At 46.9% G+C, this 16,653-nt stretch overlaps 2 protein-coding genes, 1 long non-coding RNA gene and 2 other non-coding genes across 5 annotated transcripts; 4 read left to right on the top strand and 1 right to left on the bottom strand.

Moving 5' to 3' along the window:
• On the top strand, positions 1–5,674 carry TRIM52 (tripartite motif containing 52). Its single transcript, XM_074361056.1, is given in 4 exon segments — positions 1–713; positions 715–816; positions 818–1,130; positions 2,192–5,674. Coding segments are annotated over 4 exon segments (828 nt in total). The 5' UTR covers positions 1–324; the 3' UTR covers positions 2,216–5,674.
• LOC141577120 (uncharacterized) lies at positions 2,854–11,334 on the bottom strand. Its single transcript, XR_012505733.1, has 2 exons — positions 8,587–11,334; positions 2,854–5,428 (listed from the first exon to the last, which is right to left on the bottom strand). It is a non-coding gene; the product is annotated as an uncharacterized LOC141577120 (long non-coding RNA).
• Positions 11,335–11,747: 413 nt separating this feature from the next.
• RACK1 (receptor for activated C kinase 1) lies at positions 11,748–16,478 on the top strand. Its single transcript, XM_010950285.3, has 8 exons — positions 11,748–11,958; positions 12,914–13,085; positions 13,608–13,755; positions 13,994–14,089; positions 14,477–14,587; positions 15,212–15,352; positions 15,870–15,980; positions 16,365–16,478. The coding sequence occupies exons 1-8, from the start codon at positions 11,850–11,852 to the stop codon at positions 16,428–16,430; spliced, it is 954 nt and encodes a 317-aa protein (XP_010948587.1). The 5' UTR covers positions 11,748–11,849; the 3' UTR covers positions 16,431–16,478.
• LOC123615449 (small nucleolar RNA SNORD95) lies at positions 12,164–12,231 on the top strand. Its single transcript, XR_006723036.1, has one exon. It is a non-coding gene; the product is annotated as a small nucleolar RNA SNORD95 (small nucleolar RNA).
• Positions 13,370–13,448, top strand: LOC123615448 (small nucleolar RNA SNORD96 family). The gene has a single exon (XR_006723035.1). It is a non-coding gene; the product is annotated as a small nucleolar RNA SNORD96 family (small nucleolar RNA).
• Positions 16,479–16,653: the final 175 nt, after the last annotated feature.

The following is a 16,653-nucleotide window of genomic DNA, read 5'->3' as shown; positions in this document are numbered from 1 at the left end:
ATTTTCCGTCGCCTCGGGCTGTGTGAGGAGCGCCGGCTTTTGAGGAGGGCGCCGCCAGGTCAGGCAAACCTGGAGGGAGGCGAGAAAGTAGTGGGACCTGAGTTTGCAAGCTGAGTAGCTAAGGGAAGTGGGGACTGCAGCTTGGTTCTGCCCCTCACTGTCCTCAGAGTCCAGGCCTGGGGCCTTCGCTCCTAAAGCTGGGAAGAGGCTGAGAGGAGCAAGGCTTCTCTGAGGGCCCGAGGAGGGAGAGCAGGGTTGGGGACAGCTCTGGGGCGCGTCCCCCGCTCCTCAGCTCTGATCCACACTGGTCGGCAGCTCGTTAAAATGACTGGCTATGCCTCTACCCCCAACCCCACGCAGACCCTTCAGCAGGAAGCGGTGTGCGCCATCTGCCTGGATTACTTGAAGGATCCCGTGTCCATTGGCTGCGGGCACAACTTGTGCAGAGGGTGTGTGACCCAGCTGTGGGGCAAGGAAGATGACGAGGAAGACAGGGACGTAGAGGAAGATGAATGGGAGAACGAGGAGGACCACGAGGCGGTGGGGGCTGTCGGTGTATGGGACGATCCCATTCGAGAAGTTTTATACCGGGGGAATGCTGACAAGTTGTTGTTCGAGGACCAAGAGGATGATGAACTCTGGGTCGGTGACGGTGGCATAAGGAATTGGGACATGGATTATGTGTGGGGCCAGGAGGAAGAAGAGGAGGAATATAGACTGTTACCTGGGAGGCTTGAGACATGACCTGAGAATTGACGTCTACCCCGAAGAAGAGGAGACATTGGAAGAATACGATGAGGACGATAAAGAGCTGTATCGACACCCACCTGCCTCCTCCCCCGGCCCCTCCATGGCTGTTCACCTGCCCCCGGTGCCTCAAGAGCTTTACCCGTCGCAGCTTTCGTCCCAACTTGTAGCTGGCCAACGTGGTCCAGATAATTCGCCAGATGTGCCCCACTCCTAATAAAGGGAGCCAGGGAAATGATCAGGGCATCTGCTCCAAACACCAAGAAGCCTTCAAGCACTTCTGTGAGGTGGACAAAGAGGCTATCCGTGTGGTGTGTCGAGAATCCAGGAGCCACAGACAGCACAGTGTGGTGCCACTGGAGGAAGTGGTGCAGGAGTACAAGGTGAGCAGCATGAGGGAATACGGGGATTTGAAGGGAGTGGAGAAGAAACAAGGGGAGCTGGGAGAGATGGGCACTGGGTAGTTGAACCTCTTATTTTTAAGGGATGGGGGGCATGGTGGAGAGAGATGGGCATATATGGACAAAGGAGACATTGGCTGAGGCAACTGGCTTCCCCAGAGGAAGCTGAGCAAAGATACTACGACAGCAACCTGGAGCTGCCACTGTTGTTACTCCCTTTCAGTCTGCCCAAGTATAAGGGGGTGTAAGTGACAGACCCCCTAGTACTTAAATTTCCTTCTGGTGTGCGTCCTGAATCCATACCTGGCTAGGACACTAGGAACCTTAATACACAGGAATGGAAAACCACAGTACTTGTAGATGATAGACATTTAGGAGTTCAGCACAAGCAATGGCAAAACAGAGAACTAGTATTAGACCAAAATGCCAGGTGTGAGTCTTGGACTAATAAGAGCAACTGGACACACCTCCCTCCTAAAGTCGGGGGTTGCTTCCTCACTTTCAGTAGGGTCCATTTCCCCTGTAGAGAAAGGCAGAAGACATAAACATCCTTGATGGATCAGAATAAACCTCCTGTCCTGATCACTTTCCTTTCCTGGTATTTTAACGTAGTGGAAGGAGTAAAGGATTTAGGATCAGATGACCTGGCTCTGCCATTTACTGTCTAATCCTGGGCAAGTCTTACCCTCTTAGCTTTACTTTTTCCCTAGGCTTGTTAAGATTGAAAGAGATCATATACATGAAAGTATTTTATAAACCATACGGCACTAAAGAGATGTTTGTTTCTTTGACTTTCTCCTAATTTCCTTTAATTTCTTTGGGTTCTGATTTGGTTAATGCCTTGCTTTCTAGCCTTGATCTGACTATTAGAGAAATGTCTCAATGTGAAAAAGCCTAGGTGGATGTGACTCCTAGCAGGACCCAAGGAAGGAGAGGTTGTCTTCAGGCCTGTAAAATTCTTAATTGTATATTTAGTAGCAGCTGCTCATGACTCAGTAGGGCTTTACAGTTTATAAAATGTATTTTCTCATATTCTCCTACAGCAGTTTTCAAACTGTGGGTTTTGACCAATTAGTTGGCCAAAAAATAAATGGGTTATGCCCCCAGCATTATTTCTAAATGAAACAGAAAATAGCAGAATGCATGGGATCATAGTAAGGGTAAGTATTGTTTTATGAAACTTTTAAATTATATGTACACAGGTGTATACTTGGTCTCAAAGTAAAGTGTACTGCTTACTCTGAGTTGCAGTCAAAACACAAACAGAACACTGCTCTGCAGGCATTATATACTAGATATTATCACCCCCATTTCGCAGTCACTATTGGTAAGTGCACAGTTAAGACACATATCTTAACTACAAACCACTGCGAAGTCCATCATATTAATATGACTATAAGGATAAACTTTAGTACCCCAGGGTCATAATTAAGTTTGCCTTATGTTAGAAAATATGCCCTATTCTTCTGGGTTTTAGGACTTTGAAGCTGAGGGGAGGAGGTGTCCTTCCATTCCTCCGCTAGGATTTTCTAGAAAGGATTTTGAAACCAAGATTTTAATTGAACGTCAATTTAGACAAGAGAAAAGAGGTAGTTTCTTCATGAGGAGAGGCCAGAAACACCCACTTGGAACCGGAGAAGTTACACATTAGTAAGTATAAACAGCAAAACCAAGTTAAATAGAGGATAATCCTTTCCAAAATACATAATATTTAAAAGAAAATAAAACTTTTATTTTCAAACATATACCAGAACTTAGGTATATGGTGCTGCCCAATACAGGAATTACACTGAAGATGTAAATATTGTTATTTTGTCAAAGTTATCTATAAACCGATAGTAACTGACATATTCTTTCATTCTTTATACATAGTTCATGGTTTTGTCACTTCCTTTCATTGGTAAACAGACATGCATGTTATAGTACCATAATTTAGAATCTTACTAAACAAAACTCTCACCAGAATAGTTAACACTATATGGAACTATTTTTGTATAAAGGTTTATTTAATATGCTATACATTATCCACTGCACAGTTCTCGTTACATTAAATTCTCTCTTGTCAGCTACTAATTCAACAAAATTTTAATCTGCTTTGGAGGTGACCAAGGTTTTTTGGTTTTAGGGACTATGCTGTTTTAGGGAGTTGTTACTCACGGGCTCAAGGAATAGGTCAGTGATTCTCAGGAACAGGAAAGAACGGCATTCTCCCCCCCACACCACATTATATCAGCATTGCAGGGTATGGGGAGAGTTACAGTTTATAAAATCAGATTTAGTATTATAATGTTAAAAAGAAAAAATATTTAATTTTTCTTAATATAGGAAATAAATTGGAAAGAATTCCTTGGCTGGTAGGAACACAGAGAAAGTAGAGTAAGAAGCATTCAGAGTAAAGCCTATAATCAATGAGGTGTATGACAGGTTGGGTACCCAGAGATGTTTGTGGTGGATATGGTGCCATTTATACTGCTATTTCTGTTGCATATCCAGGACAGTTACATTGTTTTGAGGTCAATGTTTTTAAAGTTTAGTTTTGTATAAGAAGAGGCTTTTTAGCTCCGAAAACTTTTACTTATTTACATCTTCCATTTTATCCATCCCATGAGTTAGAGTTCTCCTTGGCTCTTCAAGCTAGAATCAGAGGATTATGAAAGTAAGATCATTTAGACTGAGTGAGGGCACCATTAAATGGTGTCAGGTTTTAGGCGGCAGACAGGTGTATAAAAAGAAAATGAAAAAACATTTCACTTATTGAGGCTCAGGCATAACTGGATGCCTGTATTGCCTGGCCACCCACTGCCGCCAATATAGGGCAATAAAATCTTCGTCGCTCTGCAAAAGGGACCAGATGCTTCCAGCATCATTACTCCTTGTTTTTCTGTTTTCTCCTTTGAGGTAGCTAAAGATGGCAGCCAAAAAAATGTTTGAGGCTTATATTAAGTATATAGTCATGTATGATGCAGAAGATAGGGTCAGCTTTTTCACTTATCTGAAAGTGATGGGCAGTGACACATGCCAAACACTGTTAAATGTGTGCCACTAACAACAGTGGAGTGTTCTGCAAAGCACAATTCTCTGCAGTTTTAAGATTGGACAGTATGGGAGTATTAACAGGAATCTTCGAAGGCCATGAAAGCTTATTATTAAATAGCCCTTTTAATTGCAAAGGAGAAAAAAATGGAGAAACTTACGAAGTCTTGCATTCCGGGTACTGCCACAACTTTGAGAGGAAACTGAACTCCAGAATTTCTTCATCTACTTCTGTGTCTGAACTGATTGACTGAGCACATCAAATGTCAGGTTTTAAAAAACATCAGCTCATCCTTCTTTGCTATTAGTTGAGATGAATCTGCTGATGAAGAAAATTGTGCTTTGCTTATGTTCAGATTAAGGCTTTAAAAACTGTGGATGTGCTATTTTCACTAAGCCGAGTACTTGACCACTAAAGAAAGTATTTTTTGAAGTTGTATCAAGTGAACTGAGTTGTAGGAAAAGTTACAGGAGTCTATGTTGGTGGTGCTACAGTAATGGCATGTTTTAGATCTGGGTTTTTGTCAAAAATTGAAGAAAACTGGCATTCAAGATGTGCTGCAGCAGTCACCCCCAAGCATTGACTTCCATCAGTCTGCCCGTAATGTACTGGAAATCTTCAGCCTTGCTGTCAGCATAACTGTTGTGAAAAACAGTACATTTGATCCCAGTTTGCGTTGGTTTTTGAAGATCTCAATGCTGTTCAGTGTTTTCTGTCACATACTGAAGTTCCTTGGTTGTCAGCTTAATTCAGCTGAATTTATGGACAGAACAGCTGATCTTGGAGCACCAATGAAAAAGAATCTCTACTTTAAAATTTCAAAAACTAAAACTTTCAGTAGAATTTAACACTTTGAAGCTTAAAATACCCTGACCCTGAAATGTCAAGAAGCAAATACCAACATCATTGCTCGTTATGAAATATGCTAAGCACTTGCCAAAAAGACAGCTACAGATAGCAAACTCATACTAAAAATGTCTTAATATTCCTGGCCGACCTTTCGAGAACCAGATTGATGAATATTATTTCCAGGAGAAAAAAAAAAATCCAAAACTATTTTGGGTGATATGTTCTTGACCTTGTTCTTAAAACCTACCTGTGGCAGCTTTTGGGAAGAATGTGTTTCACAATGATGTTAAATCCTCACTGGGAGAACTTCACGTGGAGCTGGTGGAATTCAAAGTCTTGACTGTTTTGACCAGAGACTTCAAGATAAATACTCTAGAGAAATTGGGATGTACAATGTCTATAAACAGATAAGAAGATTTTAATCCATTTCGTTATTCTACTTTCTCCTTACAGCTTAAAGCTTTTCTCTCTCTCTTTTTTGTTTTTTTGGTATAACTATCTACGGAGAAAAAACTGCAAGAGGATTGTCAAAGCAGCTTGTATTTTGCTGCATCTTCTGCACCACCCAAGAAAGAAAAGTTAAGGCTTAACAATGACATGGTTATTACATCATCTGAATAAATTTCTTGCCTTCTAAAACTCCCATTGCTTTGATTAATTTTAGTCATGAAACTTAATTTTGAAATGTTAAATAACACTGAAGGAGGGAGAATATGAGATATTAAGGTATATGGAAAGTAAAGGTGTGGGTTACAAAAACATGGAGGAAAACATATATATATATATATGTATATATCCATATCCACCAGATGCTCATCTGTTTACTGAATGTCTTCCCCACTGGGTGTAGCTGTTGACCGCTGTATCCCAAGTCAGATAAACTGTTTAAACTTGCTCCTCTCCTCTTCAGTGGCTGTACCCTGGACCTCATCTTCACACAGACTTGCTACACATCTGAAATACTCAGCTCCAATTGCACCGTAACCTTAGCTCTTAGCATTCTAGTGCAGTTAAACACACTCTAGTTATACCTGCCCTTCATCTCCTTATGGAGGCCACTGTTCCACTGACTCCTAGTTTTTTTCTTTCCCAATTTATCAGACACTTGCTAGCCTTACTTACTACCCTACTGAGCCTGGACCTCATGATTAGTCTTGGCATAAAAACTGATCCATGTTGTGGTCTAGACCAGAGTTTCTCAACCTCAGTGCTATTGACATTTTGAGTGAGGTAATTCTTTGCTTGAGGTGTGTTTTGGGGTGGAGGGGCAGGGGGATGTCCTACGCTTTTAGAGATGCTTAGCAGCATCCCTTGACTCTCTTCGCTAGACGTCTGTAGCATTCCTCCACCAGCTGTGACAATCACAGATGTCTCCAGACACTGCCAAATGTCTTGGGGAGTGGGGTGCAAAAACATCCCTGGTTGAGAACCACTGGTCTAGACTCAGTGAAAGTGGTCACATCCAGAGATGTGCCATTACTAGCTTCACTTGGGCCTGATAGACAGTGCCTGGCACGGATGTTTAGAAAAGCTCAGTGGAAGAATAGCTTCACCTAGCTGGAATTTTATTGAATGTAGTCTTAGCAGCAGTGAATTAACTGATACGATCCCACTTCTCCCAGCTCTTGGCACACAGATGGCAGGATCAGCAAACCTTTTTTTTAAACATTGGAGCTGCCTATATCACTGCCATCAAGGACTGTGACAGACAAAGCAGTACATGAAATTAAGACCTAGAAACTGAGTAATAAAAGGCAATCGCTTCAGCTATTTCTCAGTTTCAACAGGGCCATAAGGCAATTGTTTGTTTCAGTTTTTTAAGTATTATTTGGATCCCTGGAGGTCACACCCTCTTTCTGCCTGCCATTTCCTGGCATATAAAATCCCTTCTCTCCCCTATAGCGAAGGACGGAATTTCTCAGCAGGCTCTGGTTATTTAACCCAAGTGTGAACAGGGAAGATTACCTCCTCCTCAGCCCTGGATATCCTGGAGTGAGCTCGCTAGCCTCAAAGTTCCATTTCAACATAATCTCCCAGCCCTGGTTCATATGAAATCCTCTTCCTGGTAAAAAGCTGAGAACAGGCACCCTGAGTCACCTTTTGTCTCTCCCTACCACCCAATGCTGCTTTACATCCTTTAACAAGAAGCCAGAAGCTTGCCTTCTGCTGGCATTTCTTAAAGTCCTGCCTCGGGTACCTGCCCAGATCATGCCCACTTCCACAGCCTCTGATTCTGCACATTTGCTAAAGCACGAAGGGTGTGGGGAACCCCACTGTCCCATCTCCCAGGTTAGACCCAATAGAATGCCTTAGTGGTTTTCTGGAGGACATACCTCAGATTTCTGCTTAAGATAGACAAGGAATCGTTTTCAAGAGACATTAAGAAAAATGGCATGTGATTCCTTTGTAAGATCTGTTGATTTAATGCCACATCCCCACCTCTCACTAGGAATAGACAGAACCTGTAATTACACTCTCATGTTTACTTGTCTCCAACCTTTTTGAACTTAATTCTTTAGGCCTCGGTCATTAAATAGCTTCTATATACAGGGCCTGATTCTAGACCCTGGAGTGAAGGAGGCAGGGTAGAGATGTATTGGAAGAGGTGTTCAAGCCCTCACTCCTAAGGCCTTTGTAAGCCAGTCCTCTGTCCCTTCCTTCATAAGACTCCCATGATCCTCTTACAGACCCTACTGTCCAGCTTCTGACCTAGGCTTGTTTCTAGTCTTACTCCTCCAACCTAGTCTTCACTCTGACAACAAATGCCTTTCAGTAAAATCAAGTCTGGGCAGCAGAGAGATGAGATCATCCTAAAGAGACCACCCTGGGCTTCAGAACAAAATCCAGATTCCCGACTAGGGCTTCCTGCCAACCCTCTTAAAACCATCCCCCCTAAACTTGCACATGCAAACCCTTTGCACACCTCCTCCTCAAGCTGATCCCTCTGTCTGGAACACCCTCCCTTTAACTACCTGCCCTTAACTGCTCAGCCTGTGGGGCTGGCCACCAAGATTAGAATCTTCCACATGCCAAACCCTCTACGAGGTGCTGGGAGTGCAACATGTGAGCAGAAACAGCCCACTCTCTGTCCTTAGTGCACTGACAGGAAAGCTCTGAAGGATGCAAATGAGACCCAGACACACTGCACCACCAATATGACAGCAAGAAGTAAAGGAGCCTGACCTACATCTGAGGGCCACAGAAGGCTTCCCAGATTGGCCACCTGAGCAGAGCCTGAGGGAAGCTTAGATTTAACTAAGAAAAGGGGCTAGGGGGTGAGATATGGTGGGCCTTCCAGGCAGAACAATGTGTGTTCTATGGGGGAGAGAACTGATGAGCTGGAGGAACAAAGGAGGGCCAATGTAGCCACAAAACAGTATGGGGCATGCCAGCGCCAACCACACTGAATCTGCAGAGGGACAATAAAGCAGGCAAAGCCACCTGCCCAGGGCTGACAGCAGGCCCTCTGGTCCTGGGCGCACAACTTTCCCTCAGCCCTTCACCCACTACAGACAGAAGCCCTCACCTCAGCATTCAAGGGAAGAACAGTCTTACCTCTTAAACGATGGCAGGAGGGGACGGGGGCCTTTGCTCCTTGAGGTCTTGGGCCTCTGGCAGGAAGTCTAAGGGGCTCTTTCTAGTGTAAGTCCTGGGGGCTCCCAGAAAACAAATGGTGAGATACACTTCTTAGAAGAGCCTCTCCAATTTCTTCCTTGGGATTCTTACCTTGTGTGGAAAGGAGGTGGTGCCTGTGGGGACAGGGGGAAGATGGGGCAGCCCAGGGGCTCCTATGATGAATGGATGAGACCTCATTAAATTCTGGGCCAGGAGCGGTGGGCCCAGCCAGGACTGGTTCTGCCTACAGGGCATGGATGGCAGGGAGAAGTGGGAAGACAGCTTTCAGGAGAGCTTGAGTCTTCCCCAAAGGCCAGATGGGCGCCTTCAGCAGGTTGGCAAAAAGATGCCCTAGGTGAGAAGGAAGGGGCCTGAGTTATGAAAGGCACACAGCCGATTCTCAAACTATCCTGCATTGGAGGGACATCGCCCTGCTGGAAGGGGCTGAGCTTCCTTTACTAACAGGGAATGAATCCACAGATTCCTCCAGGAGAGGAGTAAGGAATCCAGGCGGACCCCAAACCTGTACGCCTAGCAGGGAGCTGAAGGGGATGCCTGAGGAAAGCAGGCATGGATGGGGCTCAACTGCAGCAGGAGCGGGGCCAGAAAAGGCCGCTCCACTTCCCTCACCCTGTACCCATCCCCAGGGTTGAAGCAACACCTCCTTTAGCTCAGGATTTTCCTTCAGTGGCATTGTGGCCTATCTGAGTCCTCTCCAAGAGTGGAGAGGCCAGGTGGTGGTTGGAGGAAAACTTTGAAGTGGAAAGCCTGAATCCTGCAGGAGTCTAGTAGACCAGAAAGTCCACTACATTCCATTTTTCCCTGTCCTCACAGGACTCGCTGGCTTACTCCTGGTGGGCTCCAGGGCAAAACCTGAATTCCTCCTTGGCCCCATAGGAGGGGGCGCCGCCAGAATGGTCTCAAGAGTAGATACCAGTGTGAGGAGAGGCCCATGGGACATGAAAGTCATTTTCCCAAATCTGGGTCCATAGGCAGGGCAGGGAGGTCTCTGGCAGAGGTGGGCTGAGGGACCCAGGAGGGTGGAGCACAGAAAGGTCCCATCTTTGAGCTGGGGTGAGGGACCTGGCAGGTTTGTGTAAAACCTGGTCTCCTGGCACCCTACCTCAGGGATGCTGATTCCACAGGGGTTCCCTGGACAAAGTTCAAGAAACAGAGCCGAATGACGTTTCTTGAGGGGGAAAAATGTAATAGTGTGATTGAGTGATGATATCTTTGGGGAGTGGAGGTAGAAAGTGGAGGAGTGAGTGTTCTTGAGGGCAGGGAGATTTTGCGCAGCACATCTCACATTCCACACTGAGATGCTCGTAAAACTGCTCATCTCCCCAGTGGGCCCGGCACCCAGGGGGGTGCAGGTATGGTCAGAGTAGTGGTTAGCAAGCTGGATGCTGGGGTAGGTAAAGGCAAGGGTCTCTCAAGACCACAGGAGGAACAAAACATGTGGGTAGGAGTAAGGTTCAGTGTTGGGAAAGTAACAGGACAGCCAGCTGGGAGTGCCAAGAAGGCGGGTTATGTCCAAGCCCTTGGAGGAAGGTCATCAGGTTGTGGAGAAGCATAGCCAACACAGCACCCTGAGGAGCCCAAACATGGCTGCGGAGGCAGGCACGGGTCTGCAAGGTGACCAGGAGAGCAGGTGCTCTCGAGGGAGGGATTCTGGCCGCCTTCGCACACCTGAGCAGCTATAACCCACGGCAGCTTTACTATTACCCCGTGCCTTCCTTCCCAAAAGCAGGCATTCTAGCCCGCCTTGCCAAGGTCCTTCCTGCTGCCTGTAAGGCCCTCTGTCAACTGCCCCCCACCCCCATCTCACTGTTTGATCCTCAGCGCCTCCAAGGCTCCAGCTCAGGGCTTTTGTACTGACTCTTCCCTCCAACTGAAACATTTTTCCCCAAGTACGTTCCCTCCTACTGAACATTAACCACCCCCCTAGAGTCCCCCCATATATCCACAGGGCTCTCTCCCACATCTCGTTCCTGTCTTTGTCAAAATCTCCCCTTCAATCTCTGTTCTCCCCACCCCATCGAATGTAAACTAAAAAAACAAAAAGTCTCTTCTCTCCTATTCACAGCTATGTATCTCCACCAAGACATAAAATAGGGTCTGGTATCCACGACTTGCTCACTAAATTGCGTGCATTTACTCTGCCAGGCATTTTTCTGAGCGTTTTACCTGTCTTAACTCATTTACTCTGCACAACACCACGTGAGGTAGGTACCGTTGTTCCCAATCTCATTTGACAGATGAGAAACTTAATACCTGTTACAAGCAGAACAGAAATGCTGGGGCACAAGGGGACCCCCAGACCCACGGGCCTTCCTATGAGGTGGTTAAGCCGGGAGCCGACTTTCGACTGGGCCCCCAAAAATCAGCCCGGAGGTCCTTCCTTACCGAGCCTCTCCGTTTCTGCGAGAGCTCTCCGCGCTCCTGACTAGGCGCGAGCGGGGTGGCTGTTCAGCAGTCCACAGACCTATTTTTCCTTCACCCCCGGTTTTCCGCTCCAAAACCCATTCCTGCCTTAGTCCTCGGTGGACTAAGTCCGAACATGGAGTGCCTCGGCCAAAACCATCAGAGCGTAAACCTCCCGAGGGAAGAGTCGCCCCCGCGCATGGAAATCTGTTAGCGTTTAATGGTTCATCTGAGCATAGTTTATTTTTAAAATTTAATATCGTATTTTTCACATTGCCCACCATTACTCACAGTTGCCTTGAAATTAAGCTCCCTCTGCGTTGTCCTCTGAGACACCACGAGGAAACGGCAGAGTTCGCGCTGTGCCACGTAGGGGCAGGGAAGACGCCAGGCGATCCTCATGGGACTGTGGCGTGCACTTCCCCTCTTCCACTTCTTAAAATCAAGCCCCAATCAACGTTTGAGGAGCCCTTTTTAAACACTCATGTTGGTTTCGGAATGTATTCGTACAGCGTTGCCAAATTATGTTGTGCGGCGAAGGGAACTATGCGATCATATTTTACCTCGCCCTGTACTCTACATGACACCGCCATCATGGGCAGCAGGGAATGATGGGAGTGCGCCATTTTGCTCTAGAGGGCGGGTATTTCCGGTTCCGGCGTGGGGTTTCTCTCTCTTTTTCTCGGCTGGGCCGTGGCGGGAGCGGTTGTGGTGCTCGTCTCTCTGAGCTATCCAGCACCATCCTCGTCGCTGCGGCGACACCCGCACCCGCCGCCGCCATGACCGAACAGATGACCCTTCGTGGCACCCTCAAGGGCCACAACGGCTGGGTGACCCAGATCGCCACCACTCCCCAGTTCCCGGACATGATACTGTCCGCCTCTCGAGGTATGGGCTGAGGTGCAGGGTTGGGGCGGGGGGTGTTGCGCGCGTAGCATGGCTGGGCCATGGGGAGCGATAATTCGGTTTGGGTGTGAATTGACCCATGCTTCACCCAGTGGCTGCCAGGAGGGTTGCAAGGTTGGGGGCCTATTAATCTCTGGCCCAGCTCCCCGCATTAGCGGCTGTGTGCCCAGGAGCCTACGAGTCGGGCGGGGCGGTGATGATCCCAACATGCCATCTGAGTGTCCATGCTGAAATCCAGAGGCTGTTTCTGAGCTGCCGCCCGACCCTCTGCTGGGTTGGAACTTGAGGGACTCTGAGGGAGCCCTGTGACTCCAGTATCACGGCCATCACGGGCCTGCTCGTTCTGCCCTCGGTTTTCTTGTTTTCTTTGCACCTGACTGCGTTTGGAGGCTTCTTGTGCCTTGCATTTGCGCCCATGGTATTAAAAATCATCAGGAGCTAGGATCGTGTCTGGCATTTAATTGGAAATCTTGTTGAGTGAAACACAGTAGTGAAAGCATCCAATGCTGTAGCACCTAAAGTGGCTTTTCTAATTCCAGCACTTGCAGCCCTCAGCAGTAGTCTCTGGAGGCCCGCAGCTAGTCTTCCCCGACCCAGGCAGCTGTGTTCGTGCATTAGACCTCAGAAAAGATTTGAAATGGGTGCTTGAATTGGTCTGAATCTCTGAAAGGGCTGTCCATAATCTGGTAAAATTCTGTGCACCTGAGTTAAATTCTCATGGTACCACTTAGCTCTACTTCACTCTTGAATAGTGAGGCTCTTGGCTTTGGGCTATTAATTGCTTTCATAGCTTGCAGTCCCCCTACCCTCTAAATGGCCTTGATTCGTCTTGTGAGCCCACCAATCACCTTGAGGCATCCTGGATTATCCAGTAGATCAGCAAATGGGCCACGGGGTTTATTACTGGACTTTTCTTTTTCTGTTTTACCTCCCTTAGACAAGACCATCATTATGTGGAAACTGACCAGAGATGAGACCAACTACGGCATCCCACAGCGTGCTCTTCGGGGTCACTCCCACTTTGTGAGTGACGTGGTCATCTCCTCAGATGGCCAGTTTGCCCTCTCAGGCTCCTGGGACGGAACCCTTCGCCTCTGGGATCTCACAACGCAAGTAGCTACTCTGGGGCATTGGGGGAGAGCTGGGTAGAAATGAGGTAGATAATATTGGGAGGTGGTTTCCCAGGGGCAGTCGGGTCCATTGTGGGAACTGTAAGGCAGGCAATACCTGGAGAAGATAATTGCCTCCCTCCTTGTTGCTTTGAATTTGTTATGCAGAATTGCTGAGGAGTGGTGTGGTTGAGCAGTTTTATCAGATACTGCACTTAGGAGTAGGCAACAGTTTGAACATGTATATGGAGAGCTCAGTCCTTGGATGGTCAGGCATAGCAGAGGATCCTGGTGATGACAGATGACATTGTCAGCCAATCCCCATGTGGGAGTGAGGACATGTCCTGCAATTCTGAAGGGATTCTCTGGCATATTTTCAGCCAAGGGCCTACTGTTACAGCCATGTCCAGGGTTGTGTGACTAAAGCAGGTCCAGTGGGACAGGAAGCAGACCAGGGAGACAGTCTGGCTGGAAGAATGTTTGCGAAGTCTGTCTAGAAAGTAACCAAGTCCTCCCTCTCAGGGGCACCACCACGCGCCGATTTGTAGGCCATACCAAGGATGTGCTGAGTGTGGCCTTCTCTTCTGACAACCGGCAGATTGTCTCTGGCTCCCGAGATAAAACCATCAAGCTATGGAATACTCTGGGTGTGTGCAAATACACTGTCCAGGTAAAGTGAAGGCACGTGCAGGGAACACATGTTGAACATTTTCTCACACCCAGCAGTGCCCTTATGGTGATTTCAAGCCTCATCTGGAATCTAAGGGGATTCTATCAGTTCAAAAGGTTTGGGTTCTAGGGGTGTGGATACAGGCTTTGAACATACGTCCCATGTAACTGAAGAGAGGGGTGGGGTCCAGCATTTCATAGGCCAAGATGATTTCTTATTTCCTTTCCATCCTCTGCAGGATGAGAGCCACTCAGAGTGGGTGTCTTGCGTCCGCTTCTCACCCAACAGCAGCAATCCTATTATTGTTTCCTGTGGCTGGGACAAGCTGGTCAAGGTGAGCCTGGAGCCAGGGTGTGTGGCCCTTACCAACCAGAATGTGTGCCCAGTGCCTCCCAGTTGGTCATAGGTCCAGCTTTGAAAGCTCTGCCTCTCATTTGATCTTTCCCCTCGCTATTTTCTCAGTACAGGCCATTAATTTTTGATACTTAGTCTAAAGTAGCCCAGAGTCCCTTGTAAGGTGACAGCATGGAAAGCATTTATCTCTGGTTTTAATTCTCATTGCCCTTAAATGTCCAAGACAAACTCTTTGACCTGTTTTTGTTACTGGTGGAATAGGAATTGGCTGCCCTCTACATGGTGCCATGCCTTTTTTATTTGGCCTGAGCCCTCTTAACCCTGGTGGGTGGATCCATAGCTCTTCACCCATGACCTGCAATCTTAGGTGTGGAACTTGGCAAACTGCAAGCTGAAGACCAATCACATCGGCCACACGGGCTACCTGAACACCGTGACTGTCTCTCCAGATGGATCCCTGTGTGCTTCTGGAGGCAAGGTAATCAGAGGTCCATGGTCTCCTACTCAATGGGGGACAGTATCTTAGAGTACTGAAGGTAACAGAATAGCAACCCAAGAATAAATGTTTCCGGAGATGACATAGATGAGGCATGCTCTTTAAAAGAGAAAGGTTTGGGAGGAGGGTGTAGCTCAGTGGCAGAGCGCGTGCTTAGCATGCACAAGGTCCTGGGTTCAATCCCAGAACTGCCATTAAAAAAATAATAATAAACCTAATCCCCCCTCAATAAAAAACCATTAAGAAACAGAATAGTAACTTTAAAAAGCAATTAAAAACAAATGTAATAAATAAAAATTAAAAAAATAGAAAGGTTGTCTTCTGTGAAGCTGATTTCTGGAAGCTGTTGTTGAGGTTAGGATCCTGTGTTTTCGGAGCTTAACGTAGTGATGCATTTTCAAGTTGTTAGAGATGCTTGATAGGGTTGGTGTGGTGTCATGTATTAAAGGGAAGGCATACAGAGATAAATATTGATGCTTGAGAAATTGGCTTTGGGGAAGTCAGGGTACTGTGGTGGGGAGTTAAGGGTTAAGAAAGAATCCTGAAATGGAATTAACGCATGGAAGAAGTTGTATTGCCCTGACTCTTCATTTCCTGTCTGCCCAGGATGGCCAGGCCATGTTGTGGGACCTCAATGAAGGCAAGCATCTTTACACACTAGATGGTGGGGACATCATCAACGCGCTGTGCTTCAGTCCCAACCGCTACTGGCTCTGTGCTGCCACGGGCCCTAGCATCAAGATCTGGGTGAGTGCGGGCTGCAGCCGGGGCCGGGTGCCTGGCTGTCCTCTGCAAGCCCAGGCACTGTGGTGATTTCCCGATACATCATTTGACTCATGGCTGGGATTTGAACTTCTGAACAACTCTTGAACCATGAGGCTGTCTGCAGATACCCAAGAAGAATGAGTTAAAACTTCTTGGGATTGGGATTTGCACTTGTGGGAGAGCTCTGTCTACTGACCAGTTGTAGCACAACTGACATTTGGTCTGGGTAATGTTGTTGGATGCGGCCATCTTGTGGAATTTAGGATGTTTAACAGCATCCCTGGCCTCTACTCCCTGCAAGGTACCTGTAGCAAACTCTTAGTGACCAAAAATGGCTCTAGGCATTGCCATGTGTCCCCAAGGGAGCGAAAAATCATCCTTTCTTGAGAATCACTGTTAGAGATTAAAGGGGCTTTTTTGAGTTCTTCTTTTGTTTGTTTTTAATGTCAGTGGCATAAAGAGCTGAGTGTACTTAATCCTAGTTTTACCTCTTCATCAGGACTTGGAGGGCAAGATCATTGTAGATGAACTAAAGCAAGAAGTTATCAGCACCAGCAGCAAGGCAGAGCCACCCCAGTGCACCTCTCTGGCCTGGTCTGCTGACGGCCAGGTAAGTGGGTCTGTCCTCAGGTGATTGAGCTACCCTTTCTGCTCTCGTCAGCCAGTTACAAAACCAGTGTCCTGGACATAAAAATGATTGCCAGGACATGGTTTGCTGTGTCAGTGAACACAGATCACATGTTTATGCATCAGTAGGAAGATTGTGATCTGAGGGGCAGTGGTTAACCTGTCTTAATTGAAGACTTTGATTAACTTGACCTGTTCCCAAATGCATGAATCCTTACTACCAGCTGTTGCTTTCTCTAGCAATACATAACCACCACCCATGACTGGTAGTAATAAGAGTGGAGCTCTTAAAAGGGCCATCTTTGTTGCTCTAGTGGGTCTGCAGAATTCATGGCTCTGACCTATGGCTGTTATCTTTCCCCTGCAGACTCTGTTTGCTGGCTACACGGACAACCTGGTGCGAGTGTGGCAGGTGACCATCGGCACCCGCTAGAAACATGGCAGAGCTTTAAAAATAAACTGGTTTCCTGACTTTTATAAAGTGTCTTTCCTCTGATAAGCAAAAAAAAAGCCTATTCAGAAAACTTCCTGGAACTCATCAGGTTAGTGCAGTGTACATCAAACTGGGACTCTGGCTAAAATGGAGTTCATGATTTTATTGGCTTTAATTCTTGAAGGTAGGGCAACTCTCACCAGAATAGCTGTTGCTTAGTAAA

The sequence above is a fragment of the Camelus bactrianus genome, chromosome 3, assembly GCF_048773025.1.
Source record: "Camelus bactrianus isolate YW-2024 breed Bactrian camel chromosome 3, ASM4877302v1, whole genome shotgun sequence".
Classification (NCBI taxonomy): Eukaryota; Metazoa; Chordata; class Mammalia; order Artiodactyla; family Camelidae; genus Camelus; species Camelus bactrianus.
This window is presented reverse-complemented; position numbering and strand designations above follow the sequence as displayed.